Source organism: Psammomys obesus, unplaced genomic scaffold, assembly GCF_907164565.1.
Source record: "Psammomys obesus unplaced genomic scaffold, mPsaObe1.curated_primary_1811, whole genome shotgun sequence".
Taxonomy (NCBI): Eukaryota; Metazoa; Chordata; class Mammalia; order Rodentia; family Muridae; genus Psammomys; species Psammomys obesus.
Window position 1 is genome coordinate 14,052,955 of NW_026592890.1, and position 27,052 is coordinate 14,080,006.

General features: G+C 42.7%; 1 protein-coding gene and 1 pseudogene across 1 annotated transcript in view; one reads left to right on the forward strand and one right to left on the reverse strand.

Moving 5' to 3' along the window:
* LOC129683248 (histone-lysine N-methyltransferase PRDM9-like) overlaps positions 1-19,304 on the reverse strand; it is a 19,803-nt gene extending 499 nt beyond the window's left edge. The window contains 12 exon segments of the mRNA XM_055615871.1: position 1; positions 4-585; positions 10,576-10,769; positions 12,089-12,156; positions 12,728-12,999; positions 13,206-13,307; positions 14,420-14,567; positions 16,510-16,559; positions 17,958-18,065; positions 18,407-18,530; positions 18,842-18,952; positions 19,237-19,304. The exon segment at position 1 is cut by the window's left edge and continues 499 nt beyond it. Of these exon segments, the coding sequence (XP_055471846.1) occupies position 1; positions 4-585; positions 10,576-10,769; positions 12,089-12,156; positions 12,728-12,999; positions 13,206-13,307; positions 14,420-14,567; positions 16,510-16,559; positions 17,958-18,065; positions 18,407-18,530; positions 18,842-18,922 (1,730 nt within the window). The 5' untranslated portion in view covers positions 18,923-18,952; positions 19,237-19,304.
* LOC129683226 (BRCA1-associated RING domain protein 1-like) lies at positions 2,956-5,147 on the forward strand (annotated as a pseudogene).
* Positions 19,305-27,052: the final 7,748 nt, after the last annotated feature.

Below are 27,052 nucleotides of genomic sequence, written 5' to 3' on the forward strand. Positions count from 1 at the left end.
ACTCCCTGCACACATAGGGCTTCTCCCCTGTGTGAGTCCTCTGGTGAGTGATGAGGACTGACCTCCGCGTAAAGCCCCGCCCACACTCCCAACACTCGATGGGCTTCTTCCCTGTGTGTGTCCTCTGGTGCTCACCGACATTTGACTTATCACTAAAACATTGCCCACATTCTCTTCCAATTCCTGAGATTTCTGATCCAATATATGATTTGACTGTGTCCTCTGTATTTGTTTTCTGGCCTGTCGTGAGCTCTTCCATAGTTCTCTTACTTTCCTCAGATATTAATTGTCCTTTGAGTGTGCTGGGAAAGACTGTTGAAATCCCCTGTCTTGTCCATTTATGCATCAGCTTGGACTTTCCTTTCACTTCTTGATTTCTGTCCTTGTCATTTTTGTTGTTTGAATCAAAATGTCGTTGTTCCTGAAGCTGATCTGGACAGGGATCCCCTGGTTTGGGGTTTATCCTAGCAGACGCTCCTGGGAAGATTTCATTGTGATGATTCCATTTCATATGTTGACTGAGGAATTTCTGACTTGAGAAGGCCAAAGAGCACAAAAGACAAAGATGAATCTCTGTCTTTAGTTCTGTGGAAAGATGACATTTTTGGTTAGAGTGAGTATAATAAACTGCCTAGGCATCTGATTTTCTATGTGGTCAGACCTATCCCTCTCTATTCAGTCTTCATGCCTTAACACAAACTCAGCTCTGGGTTTGATGGTTCACGTCTGATCACCTTCAGTTCAAGTACAAACTGGGCTTTGGGTGAGACTGTCTCAAGACAAACAACAGCCATCAGGTGCAAACAGTGAGTGCATTCCCGTATTCCATTTTCATTTACTACATCTTTTACAGGAATCTATAAAAGCTCACATTAGGGAGCTTTTCTGCATGTCAGTCAGACTCTGGTCCTCCAAGGAGGATCAGGGGCAACTTTACTCCTGGTATAAATGGTACAGCAGTGAGCTTGACCTACAAACTATAAGTATCTTTTAAGTTATTGTATCTTTCCTTACCCAACAACCCCATCCCTCTCCCAGTTCCACTTATTCAGATCCCTGAGCACCTTTCCCTATGTATTCTCTTCACCTATTTCATTCTATTGAGACATAACAGCACTTCCTGACTTAGGTGGAATTCCCCTTACTGTTTTTTCCTAAGAAAGGAAAGTGATATGTAATTGGAGTCCATCCAGCTAGACTGCAGGTAACTGGGTAGAGTTGTTGATAAAGGCATCACATGTGAGTCTGAAAAATGTATTTTTATTAAAAAAGGCATATTCAATTGGGGATTCTTTCAGGATATAGAATTAGGGTTAGAGAAGGCAGAATGTGGAGCCTATTGACTTAAAGACCCTGGCTTCCACTGCCTCAAATTGGCTATGAATTTTCTTTCTCAGTAGTCCACAAATCTATTTTTTTAAGATTTTTAAAAATTTATTATTTATACAGTATTCTGCCTGCATGCCAGAAGGGCACCAGATCTCATTATAGGTGGTTATGAGCCACCATGTGGTTGCTGGGAATTGAACTCAGGACCTTTGGAAGAACAGCCAGTACTCTCAAGCTCTTAGCCATCTCTCCAGCCCCCTGCCACAAATCTTAAAATGAAAGTTAACTCCTTCATTAGACCTCACACCAAGTATTTCATTTAGTTTTGGCCCATTTCAAATATAACAAAATCCTGTTTCACAACATATCCTTAATCAGATGTCTTCTCTCTTTAATCCCTCCATCCCTTGTAAAGCAATCCTTTCCCTTGGAGACTGAAGCCATCTCTATGGTGATTGCACACTGCATTATACTTTAGAAATTTAACCAAAAGCATCATTTTAGAACAGAGAACTGAAACCCCACAATTGTTTCATTTGTCATCATCTGGGGACCAGCCACAGACTCTACATTAATAGGCTTGTGTGCAAATTTCTCTGGTATCTGCTTCCTTCTGTTAGGTGATTTCAGCGTGTTGTCAAAGATCCAAACCTTTCCATGCCCGAGGCAGTTACACCAGCTACTCTTTCTGTCCAAGCCCCTCAGACCAACTGTCTGCTCCTCCCAAGTGTTATCGTCCTTCAGTATCTTTTATATTCACCTCTGTTTCACAGGTCTCTAAGCACTTTTCTTGGGCTAATTTTTTTCAAAGCCAGAGTCACTTGCTGACTCCGTACAAATATGCATGCTTCCCTAGCTCATGAAGCAGCTTCTGAAGAGCAGACATTCAAATCATTTTGTTTATTTTATATTTTCCCCCTGGCACAGGGCTGTAATCTACCTGACAACTAATGGACACAATGCATGATGACATTTATATTCTTTACAAATATGATGGAAATTAAAAATAAACCAAAAGGACAAGAATAAACTAATTCAGTAAAAGAGTTGCTGGGTTCTTGAAAATTTTTTTGCCTCTAAACTTACAGCATTATATATTTTGTTCATAACGTACTTAAAAATAAATTTAGACCTAGACAGACAGTTCAGCTGTTAAGAGTACATGTTGCTCTTGCAAAGGACCTGGGTTTGGTTTTGGCATCTACATGGTAGCTCAAAACTGTCTGTAACTCCAGTTCCAGAAGATCCATCACTGTCTTCTGGCCTCCGCGGGCATCACACACACATATACACATGCAAGCAAACACTCATACATATGATATAAATAAATCAATCTTTTTAATTAGAATATTTAAAAACATATGAAAATTTTATAACACTTAAAATCACACAAGATGATCTTTAATTTTAAGAATACCTGAAAATTTACTGAGTTTATGTTTCATTTCACTTTGCTTAAGAATTGAAACACAAGGCGTCTGTCCTGAGGGCTCTGAAACTCCTCACAAGGGATCCACTGGTGACCAGCAGGGTGTTCTGCTGTCTGAGCTCAGAGGGAATGATTCTGCACTAACCCACAGCTAAGGGTCTGCTCCAGGAAAAAGCCTCCTTCTGTGTGTGTACGCCATGGAGCTAGCGCCTCGAGGCCCTAGGTCCACAGCTACTCAGTGGGCTCCTAGAGAAGCTGCTGTGCTGTGCAGTTCCTGCTGCTCTACTATTCTGAAGGAGCCCATGTGTTGGGGTTTGGTGTGATGCTTGTATTTTGGTGCTAATTACTGACCCTCAAAATCTGGTTACTGCCTGGATAAACCTATCTTTGTTGAGTAAACCTGCCTAAGACATTACACTTGATGGGTTGATTAAAGTCCTAAAACTTGGGCAGGGCAGAATGGGGTAGGTGTTGCTAAGGTTCCCTGGGCTTTGGGTTCAAGAGAGTCGTTGGAAACAGATGGATGGGAAGAGGGGAGGAAGGAGGACACCACGATAGGTTAGTGTAGAGAAGGAACCATGTGAGCTGGGAGGAAGGACTCCAAGGATGGCACGGATGGAGAAAACACCAAGATGAAAAATTTAAGCAAGCACCTTGATTATGGATGGAAGGTAGTCCAGATAGTAATGGTTAAGGTGGATGGCATTGGATGGAGGCTGGGAGATGGATGGTGAGTTTATTGAGACAGTGTAGGTAGAATATTTGCCCAGCACAGAGTAAATAAGGCTACTATAAAATCTAACAGGTGTCTGTGTCTTATTTGATTGTGATAGTGGGTTAAATATACTGCTGAGATAATCATAGGACAAATAATAAACATTATTTAGCCCAACACCCATTTTTATTACCAACAACACCCATGCATTTAGGAGGATGTGAGAACGTCTTCTGTAGTGATTGTACAAGTGACTGTGTTGGATAACACCCCAGCTTGGATCCTAGACCTCAAGATAAACAATGGAACAACATGACCCAGCTTTAGAGTAAGCTTTAAAAATTGCTACATGATAATAAACTTTAGATGCAAAAGATGACACATCTAGGGCAACTTTATTTGGTCATGAAGAAAGGAAGAATAATTCAATAAAAATGTGGTTTAGCCTTGATGTAAGAAGGTCAGATATGCTGTGAATAAAGTGTCAATACAAACCCAGCCAGAAAAGGTAAAGGATGACAAAGCCTGGCAAGCTTCAGTGTGCAGGAATTTGTTTCTCACAACATTGTTTCTAAGAACGCTAGAGCAAATTGTAGAACATCTGCATAAAAGTATCAGAAGAATTGTTCCATTGCTGTGAAGAGACATCATGACCAAGGCAATTATTATTAAAAAAAAGAAAAGAAAAAGAAAAAACAAACATTTACTTGTGGGGCTTGCTTACAGTTTTAGAAGTTAGTCCATTATCATCATGGCAGGGAGCATGGCTGCAGGCATGGTGCTGGAGTAGTTAAGAGCTGCATCTTGGTCAGCAGGCACAGTGAGAGATACAGGGCCACACATGGGCTTTTGAAACTTCGAAGCCCACCCCCAGTGGCACACTTTCTTTAACAAGGTCACACCTCCTAATCCCTTCAGAGAGTTCCACTCCCTGTAACTAAGCATTCAAATATGAGCCTATGGGGGCCATACTTATTCAAACCATCACACAGACAATGTGTGGTTATTATTGCTGCTACCAGATAACAAATGCTAACAAATGCTTGGTCATGAATTCTGGGCAACAAAAGAATAGGCTGCTGATACTTACAGACAGTGGACTTTCTTCAGAGCAACAGAGCATGTTCAGCAAACTTGAGATAGTTCTGAAGGCTAAAAAAAATGTGCTGAGTTTGAAAGCACAATAACTCATGTCATTGTTTCTGATGATGAAGCTCCAAGTACTTTGATGTGTATGCTTGGCAATCAAATGGATACTGGCTACTCAAGTTTGATTGGGTGAAAGCCTGGCTACAAGGCAAAACTATATAAACAGGAAGAAAAGTATAAAGTTCTTGAAGGTCCACAGAGGAGCAGGCTCAACAGAGAGTAGCTGTTACCAAAGCTGTTTGATAGATGCTACTTCTTTTGGGCAAAGAAACTTCAAACATCATCCAAAGGACCACCTCCTTAAGCTCATTGCTACAGCAGGGACAAAGTCCTTGTAGAGAGCCCAAGCCTGACTGACAAGACTCAGAATGTTGCAGTACTGTGTCAAACCTGATTTTGATCAGCGCTTTTGTACACAACACATCATTGATGAGGATGTTTCATTGTCATCCACAAATATTTCAGCAGGGCTAAGTCTGGATGGCGCTTTCCACCTGGCTTATCAGCTGTGATATCAGCCTTTGAATTGCTTCCTCTTTCTTGATAATACAATGGCATACCAGATGAACATTTGAAGCTGAACATGCATGGTTTATGAGAACCCAGCCACTGGAAAATGTTTGACTATTCATATTCTTATGGATACATATAACCATCCACATTTTCCCCCTTGGAATTGCAAAATACAACAATTGATGCTAGATAGGAATTTATTTAGATGCCTAAACTGCTTTAAAGATTTCTTTTTGTTACTGTTGTTGTTCTTCTTTTGAGGGAGGATGGGGCTCAATGGTAAAGTCTCCATGAATCATACATGAGACAGAGGATTCCATACTGGGAACTACAATGAAGTTTTCAAACAGCAAAAATGTGGGGTAAACAGCTGGGAAAGTAGCCAGTCCATTAGTAAAGTAGATTAGGAGTAATTCCCCAGGAGTTGACAAAGCCAAATAAAATAACCATAGTCTGAGTCTCATTCACTTGTAAACCAGACGGGGAGAAGCTTAATTAATATCATTTTACAAGTGCTACTTACTGGCTTGCTTCCTCTGGCTTTCTCAGCCTGCTTCCTTATAGAACCCAGGACAGCGCTCAGCTGTACTCCCATCCACAAAGGACTGGGTCCTCCCATATTAATCACTAATTAAGAAAATGCCTTATGGGCTTTTCTAATGCCTGTAGCCTGATTTTATGGAGGCATTTAGTCAGTTGAGGCTCACTTCTCTCAGACAACTTTAGTTTGTGTCAAGTTGCCATAAAACTAGCCAACATATCATGTCTTTCAGCTTTATCAGCATCTATAAAAGATTAATAAGTGAGATGGTATAAAAATTACTTGTTAAATCTGTAAGTGGCCTATCATTAATTTAGCATCCTTTAGTAAGCAGAATACCATTAGATGATTTGTTCTGCCTTTGTTATAATGATAACAGAGCATCTATCTAAGTGGACCACTGCAGGTGAGAAGTTCTGTCTGTGGTTATCTTTGTATTTTAGTTTCTTATGTCTTCTTGGCTTCATTCATGTTTATTCCTGTTCATAAATTTTGTGTATGCATTAGGCAATCATTATTTTTAACCAACTTTAGGGCAGAATCAGCAGTAGGGCCATGGCACATGCTTTCACTGTGCACATTTGCTATCCATCTACTGTTGATTTATGCTTATTTGTGTATATTTCTGTAACTTATTTTAGTGTCACCATTCCTTAGGAGGTCTTGCCAGTTTAGAAATTTGTCAAACAGCAATTCATTAGATTAGAATCAATCTGTTTGTGGTAAATCTTTCTGGGCATTATAAAATATGTAAGGATTTAACCCCCTCCTCGGTTCACTTTTCTTTCCCTCTCTTTCTCTTTTCTCTGCTTTTATTTATAATTCTGGTTATAGAATTCAGGGTCTTGTGCATGCTAGGCAGTTACCTACCACAGAACTATATCCCCAGCCCAGTTTTTATCTTTGATCTTTTTTTTTTATGAGGGGTGAGTACCCTGAACACAAAACTGAGCTACACTCCTAACCCTGTATTTATTTTGAGATGTTCTTGCTAAGTTAGCCAGGTTGGCCTTGAACTCACAGTTTTTAATTTCTTTATAAAGGTTTTAGGTTGGTGGGTAGTCAAAAGCTGGAGATTTTCCAATTCACAACATTTCTACCATATCTTACATTATGGCCATAGCACTAAATATAGAGGTATGAGAGAGAAGAGCTTCCTCTTGATACTGAAGTGGACAAGACAGAGTATGGAGGGCACCACCTGAGCGTGCACACACTGGCAGCTCACCTTGTCTGTCCTGTGTGTTCTCACTGTGAATGGGCAGGATCTCTACTTTTAAAAGGTTTTAAGAAAGAGGAGTCTTTGATGGATCTTCCCAAAAGTGTTTGTAGCGCTATGATTTGTAGAAAGAGGTGCTGAGAAAACCACCAGTTTTGTCAGGAGCAGAACAGGGCAGCTTGACAATCACTGAGTAGAATTGCCCCAAGTCAGAACACCAGGAGGCTGTGAAGCCAGTCATTTCAAGTTCACTTACTAAAAGAGTCTGAGAGTCTGCTGATTATTTGAAAATATACCTTCAATAAGTTCTTTGACATACTACTTTTTCATGTCAATAGGTCTATTATGTGGACAAAATAATATTTTCCTGACATTGGCTTTGTAGGGTGAACAGTTCTAAAAGTCTACAGCTATATTAGACAGGGTTCTCTAGGGTTATGGAACTTATGAAATGACTGTGTGTGTGTGTGTGTGTGTGTGTGTGTGTGTGTGTGTGTATTGGAATGACTAACAGGCTGCAATAAAGCTAATCTAACAATGGCTAGCTGTGAATGGAAAATATAAGAATATAATATAAGAATATAAGAAATATAAGAAAATATAAGAATATAATAGTCACACAAGGCTGGATATATTAGCTGGTCTTCTGTATATGCCAAAGTAGGCTCCATTGCTAAAGAAGGAATGGATGTTCTAGCAAGTTACAGGCAAGTAGGCAAAGAGCAAAAGCTCCCTTCATCTATGTCCTTATAGAGACTTCCAGCAGAAGGAATGGCCCATATTAAAGGTATGTCTTCTCTCCTCAAGATTTGAATTAAAGTCACATATCTTCTCACCTTAAGATCCAAATTAAAGGCCTGTATCATCCAGCCTTAAGATCTGGATCAAAGGTTTGTATCTTTTGACTTCAAAGGTCTGAACTAGAAGTGAATTCACCCACTTCAAACCAAGAAGAAAACCTCACAGATATGCCATCAATTTCTGGATTTTAGTTTGTTTCAAATATAGTCAAGTTGATGACCAAAAACAGCCATCACAACAGCTCTTACCTGTGTTTGACTCATATTTCATTCTTAATCTGTGGTGGGTTGGGGTGGGTAATATTTGGATTAAGCCATGTAAGACCTGGGGTTTTGAGGTCTTTTGTTGTTATTATTTATTCCACCTCTGAGTTGCTATCTGTTGTACCCAGGGTCTCATTCCTGGTCAAGTTTGTGTCTGTTCCTTGCTGTGAATTCCTGTGAATGCCTTTGAGGCTTCCTGTTCACATTTTATTTTCTTGCTCCCCCCGCCCACTTCCCTGATAGTATTATTATTTCTGAGTGTTCTAGGTGCTGACTTTTTTTTTAAACAGATGCTTTATTGACATATAATAATTGACAAAATATTAATAACTTTGTTTCTGGGTTTCATGCCACCAGTAGACTGCATCTTTGGAATAGGAAGAAAGCAAAAATGATTCTGGTTCCCAAAATGGTAATGCTGCCTTACTCAGTGCAGGTGCTATGTACATTTCCTGCAAGATGCTGCAAGGCCATGGACTTGTTTTCTTTACTGACTTCTCGACATCTGCTTGGGTCACTCACAGAAGAAACACTGAAAGAATTAATATTTAGCAGCATGTTCAATATGCATCTTGCCTTGAACCCAAACATCTCAATAGTCCAGTTTTTCCTATAAAATTACTACTTCTGTATAGAAGATACAGTTGCCCCACATTTCCATAAGTGAGCATTTCTTTTTTTTTTTTTCCTCTTTTCTGAAGATTTTGGGGATTCTTTCCTAAACAATAAAAGATATAGAGTGGGCTCAAGACAGCCAGAGCAGCTGTTTAACAGAGTAAGTCTTCTGTCCAGTATGAAGGAAGAGACTGAATCCAGCCATCTAGTTCTTTCTCAGTTTGTAAAAAGAGTAAGTTAGAGGGGTAAATACAGAAACGATCATGCTACTGAATAGCCTGTGAAGGGAGCAAGCAGACGAGATGTGGTCAACAGAAACTAGGATGCCTGAGATCCACATCTGAGGGAGAAACAGTCATTGGGAGAAGCAGCCACTGAGTGCAATTAGCATAAACTCAGTTGTCTTCAGAGGGTATGGCACGTGGACAAGCCAGGACCACAGGCCTTCAAGTTCTCAGGCTTACTGTGTTGTGTGGTTTGATAGCCTGTGGAATGTGGGACAAACCAGAGAGTCCACTATTGCATGCAAAAAAGGCTATGGTAGCTATGGCTGTCTACCCATGTAGAGTGTAGGTTCAACACTGCTGGAAATCCAGTCTGTACTAGCTTTCCTGTGAAGGGCAAGATGCACCTGCAGAGCTATACCTTCCTCTTAAAAGTAGAGGAGGGTTTCCTTCTTCATGAATCCTTCCTACCCACTAGCTTTTCCTCATTATTTCATCACATAAACTAGAAAATAAACTAGAAAAGATGTTACAAGCTATCTCAAGTAGCTTCTCTTAATTTGGCCAGGGCACCAAGATGACAACCATTATTGAGTGAACAACCATGTATTCTTGGCTCTTCCGATGGCAGGCTCAGTATGGTTCTTTGGATTTAATAGGTGTGAGCTTGTCTGAGAAAAGTGTATAGACATAAGGCCAGACTTTGTTAGCCTCCGTCCCAGTTGTGGAGTACTCCTGGCTCTTGTACAGTTCGATGACATATCCTTGTACCATCTTAGTCTGGCAGCAACTGGTTTGGGTTTATCATATTCCTGTTGGACAAGTGGCTCGCCAGTGATATCACCAATCCCCAGCACTTGAGGTAGGTTTAAGTTCAGGTTATAGACCTTCATGCTAAAAGGGTGAATTCATTGTCCTATTTATACAGTATTCTGCCTGCATGTGTCCTTGCAGTCCAGAAAAGGGCACCATATCTCATTATAGAAGGTTGGGAGCCACCACGTGGTTGCTGAACTCAGTACATCTGGAAGAACAGTCAGTGTTCTTAACCTCTGGGCTATCTCTTCAGCCCCACGCTCAAAGTGCCTCAAAAGGAATATTCACACCAATCGCCAGGCATAGTGGTGCACGCCTGTAATCCCAGCACTCAGGAAAGTAGAGGCAGGCATATAGTTGTGAGTTCAAGGCCAGCCTCGTCTACAAAGCAAGTCCAGGATAGCCAAGGCTACACAGAGAAACCCTGTCTACAAAAACAAATACAAACAGACAAACACCAAACTGATCAGTAGGTCTACATCACAGATTCTGTCCAGGGCTCCTGCCTGCACTAATGTCCTCTGAAAACCCTGTGTTAGCATTGAGGTTCTCCTGCAAGAAGTGACCACTGGAGATATGCTGGAGGCCAAAGTTCTGGGCGATCCTCTGGCATACAGTGCCCTTGCCAGAGCCGGGCAGCCTGAGGATGACCATGTGCAGGAGTTTGGAAGCCATGGCTTTGGCAGGTAGGAGGTGGACTGGATGACAGCCTGCATACTTTGCCCAGTAGCCCCTGCCTGAGCACCTTCTGCAAGCAAGGAAGAGCCTGCTCTAGATGCTGAGTTTTATTCAGTTGGTTTATGGTAGACTTTTAGTGCTTGTAATTTTCATTTTTCCCTAATGGATTTAAACTTTGCTTTTATTTACCATAAATCATTAAAATAAAAAAAAAGAAGTTGAAAGATGAGAATTCTCAAGAATTGCTTTTCTTTCTTATTTAAGGAACCGTAGTAATGCCCACCTCTTATTGCTGTGATTCCTTTCTTCCTCTTGCTTCCCCACTTAATGCCGAGCTCCTGGCCGTACTCATCCCCATACCAGACCAGAAGCTCACAACCTGGTCTGATGACGCGGCAGGTTCGATAGAAAATCTGCCTGTGATACTGAAAGGCCACCAGGTTCTGCTCATCATCATTCCTGGCACAGTTTACATACCTAGAGTGGAGGCAAAAGGAAGGGACTCTCAGCAGGCAGCTCCATGTTTGCCTCTAGCCTCTTGTTGGTACCCAGAGCCTCTGTGCCTTGACGTTTTCACTCCCCGTCCCACATTTCCAAGAACCTTCTGTTTTTTATCTATCTCTTTGATAATGTTATGTACATCCTAGCTCCAAGCCCTGCTCATCTGTTCCAGAGACCTTCCTTTCCCCAAGAGCCAGTTTTCAGATTTCTGCCTCTGCTGGTGATAAAACATTGACTTCTTGCTTCTCTAAACTCTAAAATTTCCAGTTAACACCTTAGATCTTGGCACTATTCATACAGTCTGCTTCTATATTAGTACATTTCATCCTACATTGATCCCAATTTTGTTTGTTTGTTTGAAAGTTCTCCCCACTACCTGCTGAGGCTACCACAAAAACTTAAGAGATCTCAAGCGTAGGAGGCAGAGGCAAGTGGATTTCTGTGGGTTTGAGGCCAGCCAGGTCTGCAAAGCAAGTCCTGGAAAGCCAAGCCTACACAGAGAAAACCTGTCTTGAAAAACAAAAACAAACAAACAAAAAAAAAAAACCCAAACAAACCAAAAAATCTTACAGTTCTCTTAGTGAGACAACACAGAAAATAGGACTGAAGAGACAGCTCAGGTGGAAGAGTACCTGGCTACATACACAGAGCTCTGGGCGACAGCTCCAGCACTGCATAAAGTTGGGTATGGTGATATGTGCCTACAATAAGAAAATGAGGTCAAGAGGATAAGAAATTCAAGTTAATCCTCTGCTACACAGTGTGTCTGGGGAGAACCTGTGCCACCTTGTTTTAAAAAAATAACAGAAAAATAGCAGTTTATTTATATTTTCTGTCTTCCAATCAAATAAGTCTCCCTCATAGAAAAGGGATAGCGTGCACAGCATCCAAATCTACATCTTTCCAGAACCCAGTATGGATATCTCTGTAGATAAGGAGATTTCCTGCCCTCATAGACTAAAGGAGCTCTGTTGTAGGGTATTTCAGTATTGTGTATGTCTCAAAAAAAAAAAAAGAGAAAGACTTACAGTCAAATAGTCTTTTAATAAAATATCTGTAAGATGCCTCCTGTAAGGATATAAGTTGTATAACCTACTCAAGTAATGAAATCAATTTTCTGAGCTGGAATACAAAACAAATGCTTATGAAGATGGAAAGATGGAATAAATGGTAATCCCAGTGTTTTCAAGGGGGGCAGAGTATATGGGAACCATTGACAGAGTCATGATGAGAAAGAAAGAAACAAGCCTTATGAGTGACAGTCTTTCTTGGAATCTGAGACTGAATGGCCTTACCTCATCCAGTTGGCTTGGGACTCATCTTTTCCATCCACATACTCATAGCAGTTTCTCCCCTTGGTAATCTGAAATTAAAAACAAAATATGTTAAGGCTCTGGGATGACAATAATGAAATCATGTCACTCCAGTCTTCTCAGTGTTCCCTGAGCCACTCACAGTGACCCCACATGATGCTTCTGCGTCATCCTGGGCACATTTTCTTTGTCTGTGTACCACTCCAGTCTTACTCATCTTCAGAACTTGAAGCAGGGGCTGGGTGTAGAGGCACAAACCCTTAATCCCAGCACTCAGGGAGGTAGAGACAAGCAGATCGCTGTGGGTTCGAGGTCAACCTGGTCTACAAAGCAAGTCCAGGACAGCCAAGGCTACACAGAGAAACCCTGTCTCAACTAAACCAAACCAAACCAAACCAAACAAAACAAAACAACAACAACAACAACAACAACAAAAAATAATCCAACCCAAACCCAAACAAACAAAAAAACCCAAATCTTGAAACAGCACTTCCATGTTGTATAAAAACCATTCAGTACACAAAATTAGCCATGTTGCCCCTTCCATATTCTAGTTTGTTACATCAGAAATACAGAAAGGATGCAGGGAGACAGGATAAAGGGAAAGAAGGTATTTCTCACCATCCAGGAATATCCACTGTTGGCTGCCTCTTCATCCTCTGTGATCTGGCCCTCATAGGGGCCAAAGTGCAGATCCACTGGCAGATCAGACGCTTCATTCCATACTCCAAGTCCAGCCTCAGGGATGCCCGATGGACCAATTCTCAGCCCAGGGGGCAGACTGAGGACTGAGTGGTTGAGATGTCCCCTGTCCACCACACTGTCTTTTACAAATATCGGAGGCCCATGGTTGGGACAACTGTTGATGAAGAAATTCTGGCACTTCTCACAATCTAAGGTAAAAACAGCAAGGATTGGGGAAGGTGTGTGAACATCCCAGATCTAAATGTCTTCTGAAAGAGCACAGAATTCCTGTCATTCTCCCACAATCTACACCCAAAGTCACTAGAGTAGACATAATCTGGGCTCCAAATGCTCAGATGAATCATTATACTTAAACATAAAGCCTTTACATGAGAAGGCCCTGATGGACACTTACAGAGGTAGTCATCATCCTGAGGCTCGCTGACTTCTTCATATGCAAGGTCCTTTCTCTCTCGAAGACTGTACATCTTCACTTCAACATTCTTTTTCCTGAGTTCTGGTTTGGAGAACAAAGGTGAGTTAGTGTGTGAATCTGGAGCATTTATCCCTGTTTCTTAAGAAAATCTAAAATTTGCTCCTGGAGAGATGGCTCAGCAGTTAACGCATATGCTGTTCTTGTAGACGACCCAAGTTTGGTTCCCAGCACTCACACAGTAGCCCACAACCATCTATAACTCCAATTTTAGGTCATCAAACACTATCTTAACACCTCTGCAGGCATCAGGCACACACATGGTACACATACAGACACCCACATAGACATGAAAGTAAATGTTTAGAAAGCTAAAATTCATTTAAAATTTTTTCAAAGAAATTGTGAAGTTTACTGCCACAAAATGATCTTCTATCTATCTGCTTCCCCTTTGACTTTTTGTTTAGAGAAGCTAAGATTCCATGTTCAGCTGACAACTGATGCCTAATCCAATTTCAATTTCAGATTTTTCAGGTTTAATTTCTACTTGTCCATATTTTCTACTTAAAAAAAAAAAAGGTTCATTCACATGTTGATTCATTTAGAGAATATTTGCTATTCTCTAAATATCGGGTGTGGTGGCATACATCTTTAATCCCAGCACTCAAGGAGGCAGAGGAAGGCAGATCGATGTGAGTTCAAGGCCAGCCTGGTCTACAAAGAGAGTTCAGGACAGCCAAGGCTACACAGAGAAACCCTGTCTTGGGGGGAAAAATATTGATGGTGCACTGTAATTAGGCATTGAACAAAGGCCTGGGTAAACAGCATTGAGGGCATTTGGTTCCTATTGCCTCAAAGATTTATTGGATCGGTTATTTTAGGCTTTACTTGCTGTTTTAGAGCAACACGAGAGCTACCATATCCTTATTTCTACATAATAGCATTCAGAAGCTCACAGAATTTGTTAAGATTTCCCAAGCCCCAGTACCTTTGTGTGAATAACAGCCCAAGCGTATGCCTTTACAGTCAATGTTTCGACACATGCTACATAAGAGCATGCCCACTACCAATGAATACCACAGCATAGACAAGACCAAGTTCTGAACTTTCTGAAGTTTACTACACTGACCGTTTTAGACCATTCTCATCAACCTTCCTAGGTAACCTAGAAGGATTAAAGTTCCCAAATTACTTACTCTTCAGTTTTTGTTCAGAGGTGCTTCCTTCTTCAGGAGAGGACAGTGGTTTCTGGGACTGTTCTGGGTCACTTGTATTCAGCAGATTTTCTGTTCCAGACACTTCCTTCATATTAGATTCATTACATAATGACATTCTAGGCATTTCCTTTAATTAGAGTCACATAAAAATACAAGCATTTCTGTAGTTCTTTAAGGCTTTCCACAAGTCTTCACATGTGACTTTAGTTAGTGTGTGAAATATCCTTGGGCATGTGTGCAGTGTTTGAATAAGGAAGAGGTAAGGAAAAAGCTAAATGGGCTATGAATCTAGGGCAAGAGGCCATATCCTAGGCTCTCTCCCTTCAGGCTGCTTCCAGGGTAGATGGACTGATATTTGGGAAGGCTGGCTGGAAAGTGAACAAAGTTTGCAGTGAAGAAGGTAAGGCTTATAGAGAGAAGGAGGGCATATCTATAAAGTAGGAAATATGTGATGAGATGAGAAATATAGAAAACAAAGTAAAGATAAAACACAGCTGTAAAAGGAAGAAACTGAGTAGAGCAGTAACTCTGGGAAGAGAATGAAGAAATGGTGGCAGATATGCACTTCTACAACTAATGAAATGATGCTAAACTTGCAAACTGGTGTGTTAGAAATAGTTGTCTCCAGAATTAGGTTGCTTGTTTGAGACAGGTTCTCTATGTAGGCTAGCCTCAGAGTCACAGGGTTCCTATTACCTCAGCCTCTCAAATGCTTGAATTACAGATCTGAGTCATCATGCTTAGGTTGACTCTGGAATTAGATTAACTAGTTATTGTACTAATTTTCCAGAAAATTCACTAATTTTTCCCATTCATAAGTTCATTTATACATACTAATTGTTCATTTTTAAAGATTTATTTTCATTTCTATGTGTGTGTTTATGTGTGAAAGAGGGAGAGGGAGGGAGACAAGGGGAGCCGAAAAGAGAGAGACAGACAGAGACAGAGACAGAGAGAGAGAGGTACACAGTTTCTGATTTCAGAGTCAGACAAAAGCATTCAATCTGTTAGAGTTGGAGTTAAATGCAGTTTTGAATTGCATAGCTAGAAACCAAACTCAGGACCTCTGGAAGAACAAGAAGTGCTATTAATCACTGAGCCCTCTCTCCAGTTACCCATAAATGTTAATTCTTTTGAGGATACTGAATAGAACATGTGAAATTGAGTACAATATTAATGTGGGATTAATGGCTTCTCTCATAGTCTCTCCCACAGATGACATTTCAATGGAATAATGTATGCCTATATGAAGTTTTACATCCTTTTCTGTTCCCCATTCCAAAACTCACTATATAATTGTGTACCCATGACTGGACTGGAACACCTTAAGTAGACTAGGCTGGCCTCAAACTCACAGTATTCCTTGGTACTCTGCTTCCCCTGTAATTACAGACAAGCACCACCATGCCTAATTAAGTCATTTTCTTATTTGTGGATCCGTTGCTATCAAATCTGAATCGTCTTAGGGATGAGAGCTGCTTTTTCCTATCAGAATAAGTCTCTCTGATGAAAAGGATCACATCTCATTTATCTGTGCCATCCAAGTAAAAATCCTCAATTTATTTGTAAACTATTCTTAGACTATATTAGTGTGCCTTACGTTGACATAAGAAAAAAAAAAAAAAAAACCTGAGGTAGGAACACTTGCATGAGTGATGTAAAATGGTTAATGCTATGACTTTACAAATACTCAGTTTTAAAGAGTTTGTACATGCTTTAGAAAAAGAATTTTGGAATTGACTACACCATTGGTTGCTATGATCTTAGACATTATTGCTGGTCACTTCTAGTTTCCTCATATATAATTATATATATACAATTACAATTTATTACCTACTTCATAGGATTTATTAATATAAAATGCTTACAATCTGAAATATTGTGAAAATAAAACAAGTCCAGATGCTGTTGATGTTCTTATTAATTCAATAAGATTGTAAGGATGAAAAACACTGTGTAGACGAGACCAGGAAGGCGGCAGTTCCCAGGGTTTTCTTGCCTCCTTCTCTTACCTGTGCCTGGATCCATGAGGAAAGCTTTCCTGTCTGTAGGATTTGGAAAGGACTTACCTTCTGTCGTTTGCTGTGCTTCACCCGGAAAGGCATCCAAGGAGGACTAGCTGAAAAGTGATGGGAAATCAGGGTTTTGGTTGGTACGTTTTTTTGTTGTTGTTGTGTTTTGTTTTGTTTGTTTGTTTGTTTGTTTGTTTTTAATCCCAACACAGGAGACAGAGGCAGGCAGTGAGTTCAAGCCAGTTTTTTTTTTCAACTTTTAGTAGTTACACTTTACTTACTTTGTATCCCCCCATAAGTCCCTCCCTCCTCCCCTCTCGGTCCCACCCTCCCTCCCCCTTCTTCACGCATGCCCCTCCCCAAGTCCACTGATGGGGAGGTCCCCCTCTCCTTCCTTCTGATCTTAATCTATCAAATCTCATCAGGAGTGCCTGCATTGTCATCTTCTGTGGCCTGGTAAGGTTGCTTCCCCCTCAGGGAGTGGTGATCGAAGAGCAGGCCAATCAGTTCATGTCAGAGGCAGTCCCTCTTCCTATTACTATGGGACCCACTTGGACACTGAATCTTTTTTATACTGGAATTTTCACCAGGAGCAGAGAATTCTTAATAATTTAGTGAAGACTTCAACGATGACCCAAGGGTGATATAAAAATTATTTTTGAAATATTATTACTCTTTCCTATTGGGAATATGAAAAATTAAAATCCCAGTGATGTATCTTTACTCTTTAAGATACCTACTTATAAAAACAAAACAAAACAGTGAACTCTCAAGAAATAATGGCAAGGACAAGGACAAATTGGCATGCTTGAATGACCACCTTTGGTGGAAATACAAAATGGTTCATCTATGGTGGGAATATAAGATAGTAAGTCCATCAAAAATTAAAATAGAATTACTTTATTATTCAATCTGATTTCTTTATGTACATATAAAAAGTGAAAAGATCTTGAAGAGACATTTTCACATCCATGGCCATATTAACATAGTTCTCAATAAGCAAGTAGATTAGTGATTAGGTAAAGTGCTTACGCTGTTTCTGGGTTTGAAATTTCTTGCTTATGCTCAGATTTGTTTATATTTAATAATTTTTGTATTATAAATAGTATGTAGTTTTCACATATTTTAAAATGTACAGGAATAGCTTCTTATGGTATTTTGTCTTTCATCTTTTTATTTGTTGACCTTTGAGTCTTGGGAGAAAGGCCAGAATTAACTTAATCCTGAGACATTTCTGAAACCTAATCTGGCTTGGTTTCAAATGGACACTTTTTTTTTAAGATTTATTTATTTTATGAGGGAGTGCACCTGTATATGTGAAGAGCACATCAGATCACATAATACATGGTTGTGAGCCACCATGTGGTTGCTGGCAATTGAACTCAGGACCTCTGGGAAAGCAGGCAGTACTTTTAACCGCTGAGCCATCTCTCCAGCCCCTCAAATGGATACTTTTAAATCCTCCTGACCTTTCACCTTGCTTCTGCATCTTCCTTAACCCTCACCTTGCTGCTTCGGTGTCCATTCTTCATCAGAATTGTCACTGTCACTTATCTGGGGCTTGACTGCTTGCCTTTGGAAACACATGAAAGCTGGTTTAGGGGCTTTCAGACCTGAAAAGAAGCAAAATGATCCTCTTAAAAAAGCAAGCAGGCCCTAGAGTTAGGAACAAAAATACCACAAGGCCATGTAAGCTCTGGGAGTAGAGGTGAGATCTCTATATGGCCAGTGTTTGCCGTTCAGCACTGGACTGACTCTCTTTCTTTCTTTCTCTCTCTCTCTCTCTCTCTCTCTCTCTCTCTCTCTCTCTCACACACACACACACACACACACGCTTCTTTAAACGTGTCCATCGGTAACTGTGCCACTCTAGATGCGTGGGAGAGCGCCAACATAACATAGGAATTGGATAATTGGTTTTTTACCCAGGGTCTGACTCAAGACTTCTAGTTACCTATAGAAGTTAGCATCTTATAGTTCCTTTTCACATTTCTATAGCGAATTTTCTCCCACTCTCCCATCTCTGCCCATTCTTCTTTGGAGAAGTACATGGAAATGTCTTTGAAATCATCTTTGACCTGGAGGAAAAAAATAAAAACAAAACAACAACAACAACAAAACCAGAACATGCAGGTTAGGGCATGGGACCCTGCAGTGGTCTCAGCGATCAAGATTTTCCTCCCATTCCCAGAAGCCTCCTTAAGCAAACACTGGATGTTGTGCTGACAGAGCACTTGCTGATGAGCCTTTCCTCTCTCACATGTCAGGACCCACCATCTTGTCATAGGAAGATCAATATGGTAGTGTAGGCCAGCAATATGTGGTCCACAAGGCCATCTGCCCCCCCCCCCCCCACGATGCTCCTGACTCTAGGACAACCTTGTTATACCTTGGGTTTCAACTCGGCTCTCCCTGCATCTCCTTCAGGGCTATTCTCTTCCAGTTTGTTGGTGTTCATGGTGCAGGACATTTCCCTGGAGAGGTCCAGGATCCTATGGTCCTGTGGATGGAGAAGTAACTACGGGTCATAGGCGAGCAGGGAGGCCCGCCAGTACCTGGGAAGGAGCTGGCCTGGGTGGGAATCCATGCAGCCAATACAGCTGTTTTTCAGCCCCTGAGGTCTAGTACGCCTGTGGAGGCGCAGTGGTTCTGGACTGATCCCTAAACATAGGGATCCCTAAACCTAGGGGCCAACCCTACAACTCGGTCAGCAAATGAGGAAGAGTCTTCCCGCCAAAATGGGGTTCGAATCCCCCCCCCCCCACACACACACACGCTTTTCACCTGGACCTTGCTTTTCAGTGTCCCGCCGAGGGGATTCGAATCTAACCTAGTAAACGTGGGGCCACATAAAGCTGAGAGGACTTGGGGTCTCACGGGCTGAACCTAGAAAGTCTCTCTGGCTCTTGAAGATTTCTCCTGTCCTCAGGGTCCGCGGTCGTGCCGCTCTCCGCGGTCACGCCACCGCTGCCGCCGGTCCTCTGAGGAGCGCGGAGGCTGACTGACCCGCGCGCGGCTGCCCGAGGCTGACACACAGCTGGCCGCGGGGCGGGAGCAGGGAGGGAGGGGGCGGAGCTCCGCCTGTCAGTCACGCGGCCACTCCCGCCCCTTTGCCTCAGGCTGCCCCGCCCCTCGCTGGATGCCAGGGCCCTGCACAAATCAAGGAGCGCCCAGCGCGCAGGCGCAGTCCTGTCCTCTGCGCGGCGCTCGCGGCCCCGGGCTGCTTTTTTTTTTTTTTTGTTTTTGCTTTTGGTAGACTCGGTTTCGGCCGAGCTGCTGTTTGGGCGCGTAGGTCCTCTCTAGCGCGGGGTTTCGCTCAGTCTCGGGTTGGAGCGGGACCCTGGGAAGGCAGGAGATGGGGTATAGGGACTTCCTAGGACCGGAAGTCCAGCTTTGGCTGGAGTACCGTGAGCTCAAGTCCAGCCTGAGAGAAGTCCCAAATCTGCAAGCAAAATGAGAACAAATAAGCGTCTCCAGAAAAGAACCTCAAAATCTGTCAGGCTATGAAAGTTTTTTTGATATTTAAAGAGCTTCGAATTTAGCAATGACTTTAAAAAAAAAAATAAGCCCGTAAGTTTACTAACATTTTCGTGAGCTGCTAAAAGAGTGCCTTGGTTTATACAGTTTTTAGTTAATAGAAATTAACTTATAAGGGAGTGGAGAGATGGCCCAGTGGTTAGGAGCACTCTTGCAGAGGACACCTTCTGTCCCAGCACCCACTTGGGGCACCTCACAACCCTCACCTGGAAACTCCAGCTCCCGAGGATCTGATGCCTTTTTCTTGACCCGCCATGTATCCCCTCCCCGCATTAATTTCCTAACAGTGGTAACCAGAAAGTGAGGGTTATTTACAGTTATTCTATAAATTGCATACTATATGGAGATGCTATGACTAAAGTTTTCTAAATTGAAGTCTCCCCAAAGCTAGGTGCGACTTTAATTTGGAGGCAAGGTCATGCAGATGGAATCAACTCAGTTAAACCTAAGTTTTACTGGATGCTGAATGTTTTTACTCTAGTGTGGCTAGCATGTATATAAGAAGATGGCTAAGAATAGTGGTGTGTGTTAGATTTCTGAGGCAGCTTAAAGGGCTGGAAAGCAGAAAAAGAGAAAATAGCCTGATCTCCAGTTGGCAGGACCATGTTTATTAGTACATATAGTGAGGGAGTATATTCCCATATGTGTGCAGTTGAGAAAAAAATAGCTGCTGCCCTTAATAGGGATGGAAGTGACTGTAGCGTGAAGCTTACATTTCCTCCTGTAGTTCCTCCTTTCTGGAGTTGCCTACCCAAGTCTAGACAGGCTATCTCAGCAGGTAACAAGACTCTGTAAAACTGTAGGAATCCTGTATTACAGGGTATACACTTCATTATTCCAAACTTAAAGGGATCTGGATAAACAGGGAGTGGAGGTCAGGGTTGTAGAGTGTGTCTTAGCTACTTCCTACTGAGGAATGTCGTTGGAGTGGGGTAGTTGTGGGTCTGTTGAAGAGAGGAGTCCCCTGGTCACTTAGCAAGAAGAGAGCTTTAACTTTGTTGGCTGTGATGGATCATGCTATTTGTCGTCTTACATTCCTGGAGAGACAAAAAGGGGAAGAGTTGGATGGGCCATGGCTCATTAGTTTCTTTTTTAGAGGTCACCCAAACTGCTTTCAGAGGTTTGAGGGGACCAATCTCCCTTTAACTGCCTCAAGCTAACAAAGGATTGATTACATCAGAGCAGCGTTATTTTAACAGGCATTAAATTTTTTAATTGCTCTGTGGATAAGTTTCTTCCACAGTGACAGATGTCCCATTTGTCAGATCTGTTGTTGATTATTAATATTTAATATTTATTTATCTTTTAGTTAAACAGCAGTTATTCCTAAACCAGCTGTATACCCAAATCATCACACAGAGACTAGGATGTATTTAGTTAAGCTAGAGCACAATGCTGGGCAATGATTGCTCCATCCTAAACCTCCACACCCACATAGTTTCCTACTATTCAGATTTTATACATTATACTTGCTTTTAGTCATATCTTAGGTCCGGTTCATATCTCCTGATGGTTCCAAGTCCTCTCCTGCCACTGCTCTCAAACTCCTCTCACTTGCTTCCTTCTCCTCCCCTCCGGACCAGGATGTCCCACCCTATTCTCTCCATTGCACAGCATTGGCTGGTTGTTAATTGAAAATACAGAAAACAAATAGTGACATGTTTATATAAACTTGAGACAGGTGATGCTTAGAATAAACATCACAATGCAGTGTCTGGATTGAAACCAGATAGTGGGAGAGAGAAATCAGCATTTGAATGAACAAGGGTAAATTGCATACATTCCACAAGAACATCATGCCAACACAGATCCCTTGAGGCCGGCCATAGAGATGCCTGCTTACAGATCCCAACCTTGCTCCCTTTTTGTTTTATTAAAAAGTGAGGAGCTAGGAAGGAGGTGATGGTGGGGAGGGCATAGGGGTGACTTTTGCTCTTCAAGCTGCTTCCTGCTGATTAGGGGCATTGTCATTTACAGGGTATAGCTGGTCCCCACCATCAGGGTTGATTGGAAGGTCATTGTCATCCCCTTTTGTGGGCAGAGGTTGATAATCCTGTAAGAATGACTGATTAATGGTTTGGTTAGAGAATTTTTGCATTTGTTGTTGGAGGAATATAGAGAAGAAGTTAATAAAGAAGGGTGCAAAAAACAAAAGCAGGAAGATGAGCTGAAGAGGTGTGAGGAAGGGCAGAATCCATTTCCATATGGAGTTCTCAAAGGCTCAAGAGCTAGAGGCCTCGAGCTGTTCCCTTCGCTTTTGTAGATTTGTCTGGAGTTGTTGGATTTTGCCTTTTAATATAGCAGACTGGTTGACATAGAAACAGCATTCCTCCTGGAGGAAGAGGCAGAGGCCACCTTCTTTAGCTGTGAGGAGATCCAATCCTCGTCAGTTTTGAAGTACTACTGCTGCCAGCGAGTCGATCTGTCCTTGGAGGGTTAGTATTGTCTGAGCCACTTGCTGGAGGTCCTGGATGAACTGGGAAGAAAGCTGATAATACAAAGTTGGTGAAGTGACTAGTTCTGCTGTCCCGGTACTGACAGCTGCTGTGATTCCTGCAGCAGCCAGCAGGGGCAGGATTTGAGCTGCCCTCTTATCCTGCTGGGCAGCTATAGAGTCCACGACCGGGATTGGTAGGGGCTCCTTTTCATTTATCACTCCCAGCTCAGGGAAGAGGAGCACCAGTATGCAAACTCCTGACCAACCAGCAGGCAGACGATGGTAGACCTGAGTGCCACAAAGAATCGAGTTATTATTAGTAAGAGAGCATTGGGGTTGAGATGAGGTATCAAGGATTATAGTTTCATTACAGTCTAAGGAACGAAGCATTCCTGCTGAGTGTGTCCCGGATGCCTTGAAACAGCTTCCCACGCCAAAGAGAGTGATATGAAAAAGGTAGGGATGTGGCAGTTAGTGAATGGTGAAGTAAGGTTACTTGACAGAGTCACAGGAGAAGCTGTCAGTAGTAGTTCTGAGTTGGTCCCAGGGGGGACACACAGCCAGCAAGCTTTAAGATGGCCCGATTGGGTCACATTAAGGAGCTTGTAGGCCGAAGTCAGAGTCTGAAATAGATGAAACGACAGGTTTGTATTATTTAGGAGGGGGGATGTCAGAGAGGCAATGACCTTAGAGGAGTGTTTGATTATCTTCTCCACTTCCCCCATCCCCAGAGATTGGGTAATTGGGACATATTTTCTTAGGATATGGATGGTACTTATCAGTAAATTGAGTGTGTAGTGGCGGTAAAGTTTTCCATTGATGCCTATTTCCCATCTGGGATCCCAAGGGTCTCAGATATATAAGTAGAGAGTCTTTTTATACAGGTGAAGGAGCATCTTCTGTGTTGGTATGTGGATTTGGTAAGACCAGCATGAGCAGCCTCCATATCTGTTCAGCCATTTTTTTTGCAATAATCTTTTTGTTTGTTCAAAGAGAAAGCAAACAAAAATTCTATCAAATAAGAGAGGATGGATAGATGTGAGGGAGATGGCTATTTCAATCAGCTCCTGACAGCCTCCCATAGACAATTTTCCAACCCTATTTGGAGAGATCAATGATGGTTTCTTGAACCTCAAGTCTCCATATGTAGGAATTACCTTGGACAGAAACAGGCAAGAGGGTGAGAAGGAAAATACATATCCAATCCAGTAGGGCTGAACACAACTGCTGTAGCAAGGCCTCATTTCTCTGGAACCGGAGAAAATGTTGATCTTGGCATCTTCTGGAGCTTGAGGGAGCAGGGTTCTGTTGGAGTTGATATGTAGGAGGAGGCATTATCTTGAAGGGGGTGGGTAAATGAGGTGAGATAGATGAATTCAGTGAGTGAAGCCCTCAAACTGCAGTTGTGGGGGTCACAAGAATCAACTTGAAAGGACCCTGCCATTTAGGAGAAAGAGATGAGGGGCTTTGGTCTGGAGGGGAGAAAAGGACCTGGTCCCTGATGTTAATAGAAGAGGGACAAGGGGTTAGTGTGTGGCCATGGTAAACAGTGGTCAGTAAAGTTCCACTTGATTGAGAACAGAGATGACATAAAGGAGTAAGTAGGTGGTCAGGGAGAGGTGAGGATTTAGCTGAAAGACCAGGAGTTAGGGCCTGTCTTCCATACATGAGCTCAAAGGGCGAGATGGACAGAGGTTTTGGGGGGAGATCTTGTAGTCTGAAAAGGGCCAAGGGGAGGAGTTTTACCCAATCAAGGTGAAGCTCTTGTGATAGATTAACAAGAGTATTTTTTAAGGATCGGTTATTTCGTTCTATCTTTACTGAGGACTGGGGATGGTATGGGATATGAAAATACCAAGGAATACTAAGGGCTTTAGATAAGGTCTGGGAAACCTGAGAAGTTAACTCAGGACCATTATCTGACTGGAGGGATGTGGGGATGCCAAAACATGGGATACTCTCATGGAGAAGGAGATCAGAAACTGTCAGAGCTCTTTTTGTTAGTAGTGGGGAAGGCCTCCACCCTTCCGGAGAATGTGACCACCAAGACCAGGAGGTGCCGGACACGTTTGACTGCTGACATGTGGGTAAAATCAAGTTGCCAGTCAGTCCTTGGGAAAGAACCTCCAGCCTGGTGGGTAGGGAAAGGGGGGCTGCAATATCCTGAGTTAGGATCTGAAGTCTGGCAGATTTTACAAGAGGCAGTAATAGTTTTTAGGAAACATAAGTCCTCAGGGGTAGGCTGTAGGTGAGTCTTGACAAAGTTAGACAAGGCTCGACTGTTAGGATGAAAGAGCTGATGTACATAGGACAGAATCTATCGAGTGTCAGGAGATGCGGATTGTAGAGTAAGGATGTCCTGTGGCGGGTGAGACGAGTCTAGGCCTTTAAGTCTAGCTGCCTCATCTACCTGGTTATTTCCTTTGGACTATTCCAATGGCTGTGGGAAGGTGGGAGGCTGCTAGCATGGCCATGATTTGGCCTGCATTGGTTACAGATCCTCCCTTTGCTGTAAGTAACTCACACTCTCTTCAGATGGCAGCATGGGAGCGAAGAATATGAAAGGCATATTTAGAGTCTGTGTAGATGTTAAGGGATTGTCCCTGGGCCAATTGGAAGGTGGGTAAGAGCTATTAGTTCGGCCTGTTGATTAGTGGTGTGGGCAGGGAGGGCTTGTGCCTCAACTACCTCAGTATCTAACACTCTAGCATACCCTGCTTTTTGAGCTCCCTCGTGTACAAAGGAGCTGCCATCTGTATACCAGGTATAGATGGCCTGAGGCAATGTACCCTCCTGTATGTGTGAGGGGTAGGGCAATAGTTCCTCTACAGTTTCAATGCAAGAATGAGATGGGGAGGAATCAGAGTTAGGTTGAGGAAGAAAGTTTAACATATTAAGAGGTGGGCATGGTTGGAAAGTGAGAGTAGAGTCTTCTATTAGTGCCACCTGGAGGGAGGGAGCATTTGTAAGCCTTTATTCGTTTAAAGGTGAGACAGATTGTGAGAAGACAGTAATAGGTTACCCAGAAGTTAGTTTTTGGCCTCTCGAATAAGAAGCTCCACAGCCACTAAGGCACGAAGCAGGGGGCCCATTTCTGGATTGTCAGGTCTAATTTTTTGATAGGTATGCTATAGGTGTAAAGGAGGGTCTCAGTTGATGACCCAGGGCTCCAAAGGTGTATCCCTCTTTTCCTGTTACATAGAGGGAGAAAGGACGGGTTAAGTCTGGGAGATATAAGGCTGGGACCTCAAGAAGAGCCTGTTGGAGCCTCCGAAAGGGCTTAAGAAGGGATTCATGAAAGGGGCCTAAGGCTGCCTCATATAAGGGGCGGGCAAGAAGGGTAAAGGAAGGGACCCAGGATGTAAGAAACCAGCCATTCCCAAATGCAATAAAATTTCTTTTTTAATAGAGGGATCTGCCAGAGACCATATTAGGTCTTTCCTATCTAGGGTGATGCCCTTGTGGGTTGGGGTTATTGTTAGTTCCACATAAGTGACCTCAGAGGTGGACAACTGGACCTTGGAGGGTGAGACCCGATAGTCCCTGCTGGATAGGAAATTTAGAAGAGCAGAGGTGTTAGTTTGGCTAACTCGTAGGCATGGGCTGCAGAGTAGAAGGTTATCTACGTATTGTTTAAGTTTAGATTTAGGGGGAGAAAAGAAGAGTAGATCAGAGGCTACGGCTTGGCCAAACAGGTGTGGGCTGTCCCGGAATCCCTGGGGTAAGACAGTCCAGGTAAGCTGAGTAGAAACAAGGGTGTCAGGGTCAGTTCGGGTAAAGGCAAAGATATTTTGTGACTAGGCATCCAGGGGGATAGAGAAAAATGCATCCTGGAGATCCAGAACTGAGAAATGGGAGGTCCCTGAGGGGATAGTGGAGAGGAGAGTGTAGGGATTAGCTACAACAGGGTGGAGGGGGACCACTGCAGAACTGAGAAGCCGGAGGTCTCGAACCAGGTAATGGGTTCCCATTGGGCTTTGTAACTGCAAGTATAGGGGTGTTAAAAGGAGAGAAAATGGGGCAAAGGAGGTTTTTCTTAGACAGTCAGTGATAATAGGCTTAAGTCCCCTGAGACTCTCTATAGGAAGTGGGTGTTGAGCTTGGGTAATATACCAGGTGGGATCCTGTAGCTGAATGGCCACAGAGAAATGGTGCCTAGCGATAGAGGGGTTTTGGACATCCCAGACTTGAGGGTCCACTTGAGAGGCTGGTAAAGGAAGTGATGTGTCACAATTGGTAGGTTGGTAGCTAGGAGAAGGAGGAGAGAGGACACTGGTGAGCTTGGGATCAGGCAAATGGGTGGAGTAAAGGAGATAGAGGTTCCCACTTTGGCTAAAAAGCCCTTCCTAGTAAGGGGACTGGACAGGTTGGCATCACTAAAAAGGTATGAGTCAAAGGAACACCCCTGAAAATACAGTTGAGTGGTGGAGTATCGCAAGGCTGGCAAAGCTGTTCCCCTACCCTGACAATAGAGGAACTAGAAGGAGAGGTTGGTCCTCAATACTCTGTCAGGACTGAGCAAGTGACTCTGGTGTCCACAAGGAAGGAGATGAAAGACCCTGATACCATGATAATTACCCATGACTCCCTGCTAGTGATGGCAGTGATTGGGTCAAGGGAACCCAG